The sequence below is a fragment of the Erigeron canadensis genome, chromosome 1, assembly GCF_010389155.1.
Source record: "Erigeron canadensis isolate Cc75 chromosome 1, C_canadensis_v1, whole genome shotgun sequence".
Taxonomy (NCBI): Eukaryota; Viridiplantae; Streptophyta; class Magnoliopsida; order Asterales; family Asteraceae; genus Erigeron; species Erigeron canadensis.
Genome location: NC_057761.1, coordinates 38,267,927 through 38,281,656, shown reverse-complemented (window position 1 = coordinate 38,281,656; position 13,730 = coordinate 38,267,927). Strand labels below are relative to the sequence as shown.

The following is a 13,730-nucleotide window of genomic DNA, read 5'->3' as shown; positions in this document are numbered from 1 at the left end:
GGCGGAAACATTACGACACAAAAGAGAAACAAAGAGGTGAATTTTCTCCGGAGGCTGAAGACTGCAATAATGGGTTCGAAGCAAATGTAAAAAGCGCTGATGTGAAAGCCTTAATACTATGAGCAGAACAGAGCGATGAAAGAGTTATACTAGAGTCGGCTCTCTGGAATCCTTTGTGTTTTTTTTTTTTTTTTTTTTGTCTTACTACGTGAACACGAACACGGATTTTTTATTTAGTTCTGTTTACACGTCGCTTTGGTTATGCCTATACAGATTTTATGATACTTTTTTTCCTCGAAAAGTATTTTGAACAATATTTTGACGACCTTTTCCTTACATTAATATAGTGTTTAGCTTATAACCACATAGTTATAGTAGACACAATACTCATATAGAGTTTCATTTCCTAAACTCATATAAACACAATAATACACATTAAAAAGATACTTTCCCTCAGCACAACTTAAGCGTCTTCAAGCATTGTCTTGGATCGAAGTGACCAGGACCCTCCCGATTCGTACCTACAAATGATTTTGAATGCATAAAATATTCTATTAAACAACCACATAATAAATAATATAGCACAATTATTTAATTGACAAACTACAACATGAAATATAGATTTAAACAGAATGTAATATAGACTTAGAGAAAATTATAAAAGAGTAATGTTTATTAATCTAATACCTCTTTAGAAAATTTTCCTCCTTAGTCGAGCAAGAGCCACTACGACGAAAACCATTAGAAAAGCGTAAACATTCTCTGTCATCTTAAAGTAAGTTACCCTCCATCTCTTAATAAAGTACAAACTACCAATAAATCCCATGATTCCCACAACAAAACCTGGGACTAAACCATCATAAAACCACGGAAAATCTTGTGAACCATTTTCACCTTCATCCTCATCAGGATTAGCATACCATGATTTATTTTCATTGCAACTCCTTGATAGGGAGGGCCCACATAGCTCGACGTTCCCTTCATAAATCTTAAATGGATCTCCTAAAGTTAGAAGATGATTTCCAATAGGAATTGGACCACTTAAGTTATTAAAGGATAAGTTCAAGTAGCTTAGAAAGTCTAAGCTAGCTAAACTTTGAGGAATTTGACCAGACAACACATTCATAGACAAATCCAAAGATTCCAATTGCTTTAGATTTCCAATGGTTGTGGGGATCTCTCCACTTAGTAAGTTTCTAGAAAGATTCAAATTCTTCAATGCCACAAGGTTCTTCAAAACATCATGAGGAATTTTGCCAATAATTTTGTTGCTTGAAAGGTCCAAGGATATAAGAAACCCAGCTATCTTGGTGTACTTCAATTTAATGCCCTTTATGTAAGCTTCAATATTTTCTTGATATCCACTATCGTATCTAAAGTTGACGCCACTATTCATCATACCAGTTAAATTACTAAAGCAACGAGGAACAGTTCCATTTATGCCATTATTTGCCAAGTTTAAATGCTGAAGAGCGTTGTTTTGACAGAGTTCCAGTGGAATCTTACCCATGAACTTATTTGATTGGAGATTCAAGATTTTAAGTTTTAATAGTATTTTTCCAATCCAAGAAGGGATATTACCCGTCAACAAATTGTTTCCTAAATCTAAGGTGACTAAGCTTGTCAAGTTCTGTAAAGCTACCGGAAGATTACTCTTTAGTTTGTTGCTGTTCAAGTGCAATGACTCAAGAGATGATAGAAAACCTAATGAATTCGGAACATCACCCGTTATAGTGTTATTTGCAAGGTCCATCACCTGTAATTGAGTCATTCTTCCTAAGCACTCAGGAAGAACTCCGGAGAAACTGTTATCGGATAAATCCAGTAGTTTCATATTAAGAAACTCACATAAGTGTGTTGGAACGCTTCCAGTGAGGTGATTTTTCTCAAAATTAACAACTACGAGACCTGGTTTAAATTAAGCAATCATTAGTCCAAAATTTTTGAATACTAAAAATAATTTATTGTTATCTAATTCAAAATTTCATAGAAAGATAAAATGTAAACATCTTTTTTATTTATCCATTTTAACTTGAAAAATATTGTCTTGGTCAAATAATATATAACAAGTTTAACTTGGTTACATACAATTAATTACTCAGCCCCAAAACAAATCTCATATACTCAACCCAAAAACAAATGTCATATCTCTTATTTTTTTTTTTTAGGTTCTTAAACTTTGTTCATATCCATTCAACAAATTATCACTTACATTTCACAAGGGGAAATGTTTTATGTTAAATGTATCTAAATTTAATAGATAAGGTGAAAAATGGTTTAATTTGATATGTAGATTTTAACAATATGACGGATTTAAGTGTTAATGGTTTTAAAGTTTAACACTTACGACTTTAAATTGTAATAAACTATACATGCACATAATGTATCTGACGGTCCACGAATGCACAACTTATGTTTTAATTAAGTAGACAAGAAAGAAGGTAAGCAAGCAAGTAAGTAAACAACAAGAACAATGTAAAGTTCAATTGCAATACATCAATGCAAGGATAATCATATGTATCATTGATTAAACGATGAATACATGGTTGATCTTACACTTGACTTACAAGAATACAAAAGACCAAAGATAATTGCTAAGTCTAGAAAGATAAGAAAAACTTAAGCAATTACAAGTGATACACACTTTTAGACGGCCAGACGCAACTTAGCACAATGTAACTGTGTTGCTTTATATAGGGAAAGACATGAGGCAACACAGCCTGCTTTGATTGTGACTTGATGGTGGTTGTCGACTTCCAGTTGGCTCATGGTGCTTGAATCATGTGCCTATTGTCTTCTATACCAAATCGGGTAAGAGAGAGAGAGAACCCTTGCTTTGGTCCCAACATGTACATTTACCATTCAGGGCAAATTACAGTTAGTTAACCACCATGTGACCCTTTTGTCTTTATGTAGTTTGAATATTTCCCGCCAAGACAAACTTAGGTCAGCATGCATCTTGCTGAAGACGTCTCTTCAGTTGCTGATGAATTGTTAGAGACTTGCTGACGACGTGTGTCAGCCAGCAAGTCTTCGTCAGCGAATCCCAGACTTAACAATCCCCCCTATTAGCTGAGGAGACTTGTTGGATGAAATTTTCTTAAGAAAACATAGAAATAATTTGAAGAAGAAGAAGGCTCTTTATTTCATAAACTAGACAAGTTACATCATTTACAATTTACATATTAAAAGTGCTGGAGGACGCCATAGCAGCTTCAATCTCAAAAGCTTCTTCTTGCTTTGCTATCCTCAGTACTGGATCATTCAACCTGTGGGGCTTCATCAGTTCTTCTTCAATCCTGCTGACTACTGGTCTGGCACAATCCATTTTTGCAAATCTTTTCCTTAGCCCAACCAGAAATCCAGTAGAAGCCCTCTCCATCTCTTCAAGGAGAAAGAATAATTGATCATTTGCGAAATTGTTGAAGAAGATGCCAGCAGGTTGTTCCAGTACCCTCCCTTTTTCAAAATGAGCCCTGGGAGGAAGCCTTAGGTTCAAGCCAGCGTCAGTGGGAATTGGAGGGAGGTCAGCAGGCAGAGGTCTGCTGGAATGCTTTCTTTTTGGAATCCTTCTGCCTGCTGTCTGAGAAACAGCTGCTGGAGTGCCGAATATAGTTCTTAGAAGGGGAAGATCTTCCTTGAACTTAGTTTCATACTCCAGAATCCTTTCGAAAAATTTCTTGAGCATGTTTTGAAGGTGATCATAGCTAGCAGCCTTCTTATCTTTGATCAGCATATAAACTTCAAACCATTCAGACACCCCAATATTCTTCAGCTTCACGTTCACAAGTTTTACTGGAGTGGGAAGACCTTCCCTCCTGAACTTTAAATTAGTTTGTGTACCCATGGCAGCTTTTCTCACCTCCACAACAATAATCTTTTCAGGCCTTTATCTTTCCTCCATAATTCCCAACCACCTGGCTTTCTCCCTTTCAAACCTTTCCTTCTTCTCCTTAACCATCTGCTCAACATCTGCTTGTTTCTGTCTGTACAGCGCTTCAGGCCCACCAGTAAGTAGTAACATTCTCTGCTCACCATCCATCTCATCTTTTTCAGCAAGGGCCATACTGGCAATGAGCTCTAAGTTTTTCTTTTCATTTTCTTTGTTCAGTTTTCTTCTATCAAGCTCCTCCAGTGCCTTTTGTTTAGTTTTTCCCTCAACAGTTAGAGCGAGAATGTCAATCACTTGGAATTGATTGCCTGCTTGTGAGATAATGGAGAGATTGTCAGCATTAAGATAATATTCTGGCCTTCTACTGGCTGGAACCCTTGTAGCCTCAGCCCCCATTCTTTCTAACAATTGTTGCCTGGCAGCTTCCTGACCTGCTGCAATAATGTGAGGGCTGAGCACTTCTTCAGCAGCTGTATCCTCTTGGGGAGCATCGATCACCATTAACTGTCGCTCCCCCTCAGTATTTGTCTCCCCCTCAGCATCAACAGGGGGAACGACATTACTTTCCACGTCTTGTACAGCCACTATTGCCCTTTCATTATTGGTAGTTTCGGTGGCTGTACAAGTGTTGTCATTTTCATCTATGATCTTGTCAGCAGTTTCTTCAATGAAATCATTAGCAGCCTTCTTAACTGCTTCAGAGACAAGATCATAGAGAGCAGCATCAAGTTTCTCCCCCTTGGAGGTAGTATCATTGATAACTACCTCCACTACCGCTGCTGGGGCATCTTTCTTGTTCAGAAGTTGGGTCAGCAGGTTCTTAATCTCAGCAACCTCTGTTTCCAACTTTTGCTGGCACTTACGATCTTCCTCAGTGAATGAAGCTTGAGGAGGAGGAAGACTGGCCACACGAGTATCCAAGGCATGAATAGCCTTGGTGTTGTCTTCCACTTTGGTGATAAGTGGAGAGACAAGATCAGCAAGTTCTTTAACTTCAGCAGCTGCTGAGGAGCTGCTGGTGGATGCCTTCATAGCCATGACTTTGGTGGCGTTTACAGATTTGCACAGCGATCGACTTGTCCCCAGAATAATCTGCTGATCCTTTTTGATAGAGGAGAGAGATGTGCGCAGTTTTTCTTGATCAGCAGCTAGGGAGATGGATTTTTCTTTGATGCTTTCGATGCTGGCACTGTTTTCCTGCTGCCTGACATACCAGCTTTTTAGTGTTCGTACCAAGGCGTCATCTTCAGTATCTTTTATTTCAATGGCTAGATGAGCAGCCTTGGATATGTCATTCAAAGTTTCTTCAATTCTGGCAAGCCTTTCAGAAGAGTGAGTATTATAGGCAAGGCCCAGATCTTTGGCAGTCAGTGGAATATTGGCAGATTTGCTAGCAGGTTGGCTTTCAAACATGCTGGGGAAGGAAGAAGGCATGCTGAAGGAAGGCATCCTCAATGCAGTCATATCAAGTGCTTTCACTGCTGGTGTGGTTTCACCAGCAGGTGCATCAACCAAAGCCTCAGTGCTTGTCTCCACAGCTGCTTCTGTTTGAACTTCCATAGAGGCTGCTGCATTGTCATCAGCAGCAGCCATTTCAGGAGAGACAACTGCATTATCATTAGTATCAGCAGCAGCGTCCTCGTCATCCTCCTCCTCTAGGTCACTGGCAATTTGTTCATCAGCATGGGTGGAGGAGTCCAGCTGGAATTCATCAATGGTGAATTCTTCTAGTTCGAATTCACTTCCCTCAACATCAACCATCTCATCATCCGGCTCATCAAATCCAACACCTTCTACTTCACACATTTCACCCTCATTCATATGATCAGTTGGTCCTTCAGGGTTTTCATCAATGATTGTTTCAGCGTGTGGTTCAGCAACAACACCACCTTTAACAACATTTTCTCCTTCAATCACACCAGCACCTTCACTTGCAACAACATTTTCACTTCCAACCACATCAGCACCACCTTCACCTTAAACCAATGTTGCTTCAATAGAGTAATTTAATGGGGTAGGGGAACCGGGTGCCTCAGAGTCAGTGTGTTGTTGCACCAACTCATCATCGGCCGTAGAATTTGCTGACTCTAGCAACACCTGTGATCTGGCTGCTGTCAGCGACTCAGAAGGTTGAGAAGAGGGAGGAATTATAGGGGTGGTTGACTCAACTCTAGTGGGCTGGGTTGACCCAATATCGACACCAACCTCGCCTACAGAAGTTTGAGGTGGCTGATCACTGTTTCCCATATTCTCGTCAGCAGTCTGTTGGGAGACTGCTGATGGGTTGGCTGGGTTTCTAATGTCCTTAGGCCGTGAGGACTTCTTAACCTTAGTGGTTGGGCCCTTTGATACTCGCTGCTGCTGTGTTGGGACAGCAGCAGGAGGTGAGATGGAAGAGAGTTTTTGTAATTTCTTTTTGGTTTTCTTGGGAGCTTTGGAGGCTGCTGGGGGATTACCAGCACACTAGCTCCAGCAGGGTTAGGAGCATACTGCTCAGGATAGACAGAAAGTAGTACCTGATGCATAGCAGGAGTGAGTTCAGCATATTTTGCTTCAAATAATTCAGGATCGCATGCTGGAGTCTTATAGACAGTGTTGGCGATCCTTAGAGAGTTGATGTAATGTGCTCCAGCGATGATGTATTCATTTCCCAACTCACTTTTGAAGATAAGTGAGAGGAATCGAGCGAAAGGCACTGAACTTGACCTATTTTTGATGGAGACTTTGCCTTTAAGATCTTTAAAAATAACTGCTGCAAAGTCCAAGAAACGTCCATGTGCCAGTGCATAAATGATCTGCATCTGGCCAACAGTGGCTTGATCGAATGAGCCACTGTTTCCACCTAGACATTGTATGACATGGGTGAACAACAACCTCCATACACCCGGTAAAAACTTCTTTTGAGGATTGCTGTGCACAGCTTGCACTGGCTCCACATTTGTACCATATCCAATGGAGGCCAGCCAATCCTTCCATACTTGGTTTGGAACCGTACCAACGAATGGACGCTCTTCAGATTGTTGAGGAAGGCGAAGAGCCCTCCTCAGTGAGCTAACAGTGATGTCAATGCTGTACTTTCTCTTCGATACCGTGCCAGTAACTGTATCATTCACCTTATCATATGTACATGTCCACCAATATTCTCGTAAGAGATGAAGAGGCATCTCACCAGGGTCTCTGTACAGAGCCCTTCTGACATCACACCCCATGATGAAGTCCATCATAAAGTAGTACCCTTCTACATTCTTGGGTACTCCTTGAGATCCAAGATAGTTGTTTGCTTTGACAGTAAGTTTAGAAGCTTGAAAGGAAACAAAAGGAGAAGAAGAAATCCCTTCAGGATCAAATATTATGGAAGTGAGATAAGTAGGAACACTTCCAGAAACAATGTTTTCATGAGGAGTTTGAGCAGAAGAAGAAGCCATTAGAGAAGTTATGAGAGAGGACGATTAGATGAATGAAGGATTAGATGAATGAAAGATCAGATGAATTTGATGAATTTTAAAGAGAGGTTGAGAGATTTGAGCAGTTTAGAAAGATAAGTATTAGAGAGAAATGAAACGTAAGAGTATGGATATAGACGTGATTGGGAATATATATGGTATGGGAGTGGGTCCTACGTCTGTAAAAGTGAACCGTCACTTTTTCTCTCACATACGTAGTGTGAAGATATTTTTTAAATTTAAAAATTAAAACTAGAAACAATTTCTATGTTGTACCAATGATAGTGCAAGGAAGCGTTTTTATTTATTTATTACAAATACGTATGTGAGTAACGTAAACAGGTAGTTTGATGAGACATGTACCTATCCGCCGACTATACTCAAGTGTATACGGCTATACAGTGTACAAGTAGCCCATTTGGGAGAAAATCAAGGTAACCGTTTGAGATATATAATATAATATTATAAAAATACGTAGTGGAATACACTCAGATATCTAGAGGTATCCACTGAAGGGTTGTATAAATTTAAAGAAATGGTTATCAAGTTTTAATCAACACCTTAACAAAATAAAAGAGGTAGATGCTGATGAATATTAAACAATTTTTGGCAAATTGTCAGCCATCAATGGATTTTAGACGTCTTTACCAGCAGCCGTTTGCTGCTGGACTAGATAGGGACTTTCAGCACCCTATTAATTTTGTTATGCTTTTTCCAAAAGCATCAGGGATCAACGGATTTTAGACGTCTTTACTAGCAGCCGTTTGCTGCTGGACTAGATAGGGACTTTCAGCACCCTATTACTTTTGTTATGCTTTTTCCCAAAGCATCAGGGATCAACGGATTTTAGACGTCTTTACCAGCAGCCGTTTGCTGCTGGACTAGATGGAAACTTTTGGCTTTCCATTGCCTTTATTTTGCTTTTTCCCAAAGCAACAGGGATCAGCGAGTAGAATGAAGAGCTCGCTGATAAATTTGACTTAAGAAGTCGCTGCTCATCTTCATAAAAGGAATATGGGCAGCAAAACATGAGTAATCATGTTGAATTTGTAAAATCACCATTTAACATACCCAACCTGCTGACGAGATCCTTGAATCTCTTTTCATCTAGAGGTTTAGTGAAGATGTCAGCAAGTTGGTCATCAGTGGGGATGAAGTAAATTTCAACATCCCCTTTCATGACATGATCACGAATGAAGTGATACCTAATGTCAATGTGTTTAGTTTTGGAATGCTGAACAGGATTATGTGTGATAGCAATAGTACTTGTGTTATCACACATAATGGGGATTTTGGAAAAATTTAGGTCATAGTCAGCAAGTTGGTTTTTCATCCAAGGACTTGTGCACAACAACTTGCTGCAGACACATACTCTGCTTCAGCAGTGGAGATGGAAACTGTATGCTGTTTCTTACTAGACCAACTAGTCAGCCTTCCCCCCAACAGTTGACATCCACCACTGGTACTTTTCCTATCTAACATGCAACCAGCATAGTCAGAGTCAGAGTATGCAACTAAGTCAAAGGAAGAATCCTTGGGATACCAGAGACCTAAAGAGGAGGTCCCTTTGAGATATTTGAAGATACGTTTGACAGCTAGAAGATGAGACTCCCTTGGGGATGCTTGATACCTTGCACAAAGGCAAGTAACAAACATAATGTCGGGACGACTCGCTGTGAGATACATTAGAGAGCCAATCATTCCACGATAGAATGTGGATTCACATGCTTACCATCAGGGTCAGCATGGAGATTGTTAGGAGGAGACATGGGAGTTGACTTAGTAGTTATATTAGACATATCAAATTTGGCCAGCATGTCTCGAATATATTTTTCTTGGTTTATGAAGATGCCATCAGTGAGCTGGCGAATTTGTAAACTAAGGAAGAAGGTTAGCTCACCCATCATGCTCATTTCAAAATGAGAGGACATTAGTGAGCTAAATTTGTTGCAAAGTTTCTTACTGGAGGATCCAAATATGATGTCATCGACATATATTTGTACATAGAGAACATGAACACCCTTTCTATAGATAAAAAGGGTGGAGTCTATAGATCCTCGCTGAAACTCATGAGAAAGAAGAAATTCAGAGAGAGTGTCATACCAAGCTCTGGGAGCTTGTTTAAGACCATACAATGCTTTGTAAAGACGATAGACGTGGTTTGGCTTGGTTAGATCTTCAAAACCAGGTGGCTGCTCCACATAAACTTCTTCTTCGAGTTTTCCATTTAGGAAGGCACTCTTGACATCCATTTGATATACTGTGAAGTTTCGATAAGCAGCATGCGCCAGGAATAAGCGTATTGCTTCAAGTCTAGCCACTGGTGCAAAGGTTTCGTCATAGTCGACTCCTTCTTCTTGAAGGTACCCTTGAGCTACTAACCTAGCCTTATTGCGAATAACAACACCATCTTCATCCATTTTATTCCTATAAACCCACTTAGTTCCAATGGGTTCTTTGCCAGGAGGAAGAGGAACTAAGAACAAACATGCTGTCTTTGGAATTGAGTTAGTTCTTCTTGCATGGCAGCGACCCAAGATGGGTCAACCATGGCTTCTCCAATATTCTTAGGAGTTATCATCGACAAGAAATTAACATATAGACATGTGTTTCTAGTCGCTGATCTAGTCACAATGCCCTGCTGAGGATCACCAATAATCTGGTGAGCAGGATGACTAGAAGTCCATTTAAGTGATGGAACACTTGATGAACCTAGAGGGGCAGCGGAAGATATTTGCATGGGATCAGCAGAAGAATAAGAGGAGAAATCAATAGTAATTGAAGGATCAAGAGGAGCTTGATCAGTGGAGCAATTTGGCTGATTTAAGGTTTCAATAATGGGGTCCTCAGCAGACATCATGTCTTCAGTGTAAGCTGAAGCATCATGAAATTCTTCATCAGCAGAGTCATCAACTTGCACATCATCAGCCAGTGATCTAGGTTTGGCTGATGCTGCATGGATTGACCTTAAGATAGGCTCAACTGGCTCAATCGTATAGATATGAGCAGCAACTTGCTCCGGCTCAGGATCTGCTGAACTATCCTCAGTGAGTTGCTGAGTAAGAGGAGGCGAGCAAGAAGCATCCACATACGAGTCAGCATCCTCCATAGGAGGGTCACTTAACCCATTGAAGATTTCTTCAGTGGAAGATGGTTGGATATCTTTAAGAGCAGAAGAGCTCTCGTCAAAAGTGACATGAATTGATTCATCCACTTTTTGAAGACGAGTATTGAATACTCTAAAAGCTTTGCTAATAGAAGAGTATCCAACAAAGTAACCATCATCAGCTTTAGGATCAAATTTCCCTAAATGATCCTTATTATTGAGAATGAAGACAGGACATCCAAATACATGAAAGTATTTGATTTGAGGTTTCTTTCCTCTTAAAACTTCATATGCAGTTTTGTCATGTCTTTTGACAATGAGGCATCTATTTTGGGTGTGACAAGCCGTGTTGACTACTTCAGCCCAAAACCTATTTGGAAGAGAGGACTCACTGAGCATAGTGCGTGCTGCTTCTATAAGAGTTCTATTTCTCCTTTCAGCAACACCATTTTGCTTAGGAGTTCTAGTGGAAGAGAAGTTTTGTGAGATCTCTTGATCAGCACAAAAGGTTTCAAGAGTGTGGTTTCTAAACTCAGTGCCATGATCACTTCTGAGTTCTTTGACCCTTATGCTGTTGAGATTTTCCATTTTCTTAATGAATTTGATGATTTCATCAGCAGCATCACTCTTAGAATTTAGGAAGATTGTCCAAGTATATCGTGAATATTCATCCACAATTACTAAAGTGTATTTGCTACCCTTTAGACTTTGGACATTCACTGGACCAAAAAGATCCATGTGAAGAAGGTGAAAGCAACCCTTAACAGAGTTGGCTTGTTTAGTTTTAAAAGTAGCTCTATGGCATTTGCCTTTTTCACAAGCACCACAAAGTCTATCTTTTTGAAAGAAAGAGGAGGAAGACCACGAACAAGGTTCTTTTGGCCATGAGTTTATGGTTTTGAAATTCACATGCGACATACGCTTGTGCCATAACCAATTTAACTCAGATGCTGACTTAGCAAAGAAACAAGTCTCACTATCAGTTTTGATAGGAGTGAAGTCTACAAGATATACATCTCTTTTTCTTGGAGCAACCAAGACGACTTCCTTGTTGATGTTTACTACAGTGCCTTGATGCTTATCAAGGATTACTTTGTAGTCAGCATCACATAGTTGACTTATGCTGATGAGATTATGCTTTAATCCAATAACATAAGCAACTTTTGAGAATTTTATGAGGCCATTAGAAAGAAGACCATATCCTTCAGTATGGCCAGTAGAGTTATCACCAAACACCACTGTAGGACCAGGTGCCTCAGTATAGTCATCCAGCAGGGATTTTGAGCCTGTCATGTGTTTTGAACAGCCGCTGTCCAAATACCACACTCCTTTACCTAGCGAGCCCTGCATGGATGAAAAGAGGATAAGGATTACTTTATTCATCCAAACCTATGTCAGCAGGATTTTCTGGAGGTACTTCAGGGAGGAAGTAGGCTCTACAGAGAGAGCATCTACCAGAATGAGGTGATTTCCTACGGAGACGGGGATAGGGTTTTCTTCACTTGTGGGCAGAATGCTGGTTTCATTACTATGAAAGTAAGCAAAGCTGCTCACAACATCAGGAGCACTGAATTCAACCAGCATTGAGGGTTGCCCCCAAGCATTTGAAATAACTCTCTGAGAATGAGGAGTTTCAATGCGCTGAGCAGCAATGTAGTCAGCAATACTTGTATTAGTGACAGAGGAAGAGTCACTGATAACAGGTTCAGTAGAGAGGTTCTCACTGATCCTGTTAGAAGAGGAAGATGTTTCAGCAGCTGTAGGGATTTTAGGTACACATACAACTGCTGGAGCATCTTTAGGACAGAATAGAACATATTCAGAAGCAACATGTCCTCTACTGCTACAGAGACATCATTTATTTCAGAGGAATTCCCTTGACTTTGAATGAGAAAATCCCTCAGTTGAGATGAAAGATCATTCACTCGCTGAGTGAGTTCATTTATTTGAGGAGATGAGGAAGAGGAAGCCTTGCTCTTTTGCTTAGACTTGGACTTATTCCTTTGTCTAAGCTTAGGAGGGGGCATTTGAGGAACAGGGCCAAGTATGGATTCACCATGATGATTTTGAGGCGGTTGATGTCCTCTTATCATGGTCCATGCTTGCTTCCTAGCAGGATGAGAAGAGGAGTTTCCCTGCTGAGGCAGATTCTCACAAATAGGAGTAGTGGATCTGACTTGACGCTTTGGAGTGATCGACCTCATTTGCCTATGAGGTAGATACTCCTTGTTGGAAATAGAGGATTGACAGTGCTGAGAGGGCACATGTCCTCTTTGAGGAGTAATAGACCTTGTTTGCTGATGAGGCAAATACCTCGCTGAGGTGTTATAGGCCTTACCTGCTGATGAGGGAAGTGTCTTCACTGAGGAGTGTCAGATCTATTCTGAGAAAGCTGTCTTCCCTTTTTGGAGTGACATGCCTTAGATTTGATTTTGAGTGTAAGGAATGAGATACAACATCAGCATGTACACCCTTTGTGGGAGGTACTTGCTGGTGTCTTTCATCAGCGAACCTGACCCTTCTATTTACTTGTTCTGACATAGAATTTGTATGAGAAGGTTTATGTTGAGAAGATTTAGCACCAGAATTTGCTGATCGACATGATGGTCCTGCTAAGGGATACCATAGTCATATGGAGCAGCAATGGTGCTTCTTTTGAAAGGCTCAGCACCTTTTGAAGATAGAGGCTGAGGAGCAATAGGTACATACCCATCACTCGAGATATCTCCTTGAAGGTTCTTGGAGGAGAATTTTGAACTCTCCTTTCATGTGGCAACATGCCAACAATAGGGAGATGGGAGAACATGTTAAAAGTACTGGTAGAAGTACTAGTACTTTTAGCATTTAGAGAAGAGGGATCACTAGAAGATGCTGAAGCTTGATGTCCATCTCAGCATGATAGTCATTTTGTCCTTTGACAAAATACCACTTTTTCATTTCATCTAGTGAGATGGAAGACGACAAGGTGGAGGAATGGATACTTCAGGCTTTACATCATCTTTAAAGGAGTCAGCAATGGAGGCAGCATCAAAATTGCCACCAATTACTGCTTGTACTTGAGCAGGTACTTGTTCGCTCAAGCATTCATGATGGAATTTAGAAGCCTTTGACCAGAGGTCACAATCTTCTTTAGATTAGAAACTTCAGCCTTGAGAGATTCATTCTCAAGTTGAAGTTTTTGAGTCATCAACTCATGAGATTGAAGTTCAACATGAACATTCTTCAATTTCATAAGTTTTTCAGATTTTTCACTCAACTCTACTCCAGCAGAGTTAAGTTTGGATTGAAG

The 13,730-nt window shown here is 40.2% G+C and overlaps 1 protein-coding gene across 1 annotated transcript; it reads right to left on the bottom strand.

Annotated features, from left to right (window-relative positions):
• Window positions 1-228: 228 nt before the first annotated feature.
• On the bottom strand, window positions 229-1,925 carry LOC122585592 (receptor-like protein EIX2). Its single transcript, XM_043757716.1, has 2 exons — window positions 688-1,925; window positions 229-521 (listed from the first exon to the last, which is right to left on the bottom strand). Exon 1 carries the CDS (start codon window positions 1,832-1,834, stop codon window positions 692-694), a length of 1,143 nt encoding a protein of 380 aa, XP_043613651.1. The 5' UTR covers window positions 1,835-1,925; the 3' UTR covers window positions 229-521; window positions 688-691.
• Between the last annotated feature and the right edge of the window lie 11,805 nt (window positions 1,926-13,730).

Excerpts from the sequence above, each read along its gene's own strand:
- LOC122585592 (XM_043757716.1), bottom strand. The coding sequence starts at position 1,834 with ATGAAACTACTGGATTTATCCGATAACAGTTTCTCCGGAGTTCTTCCT.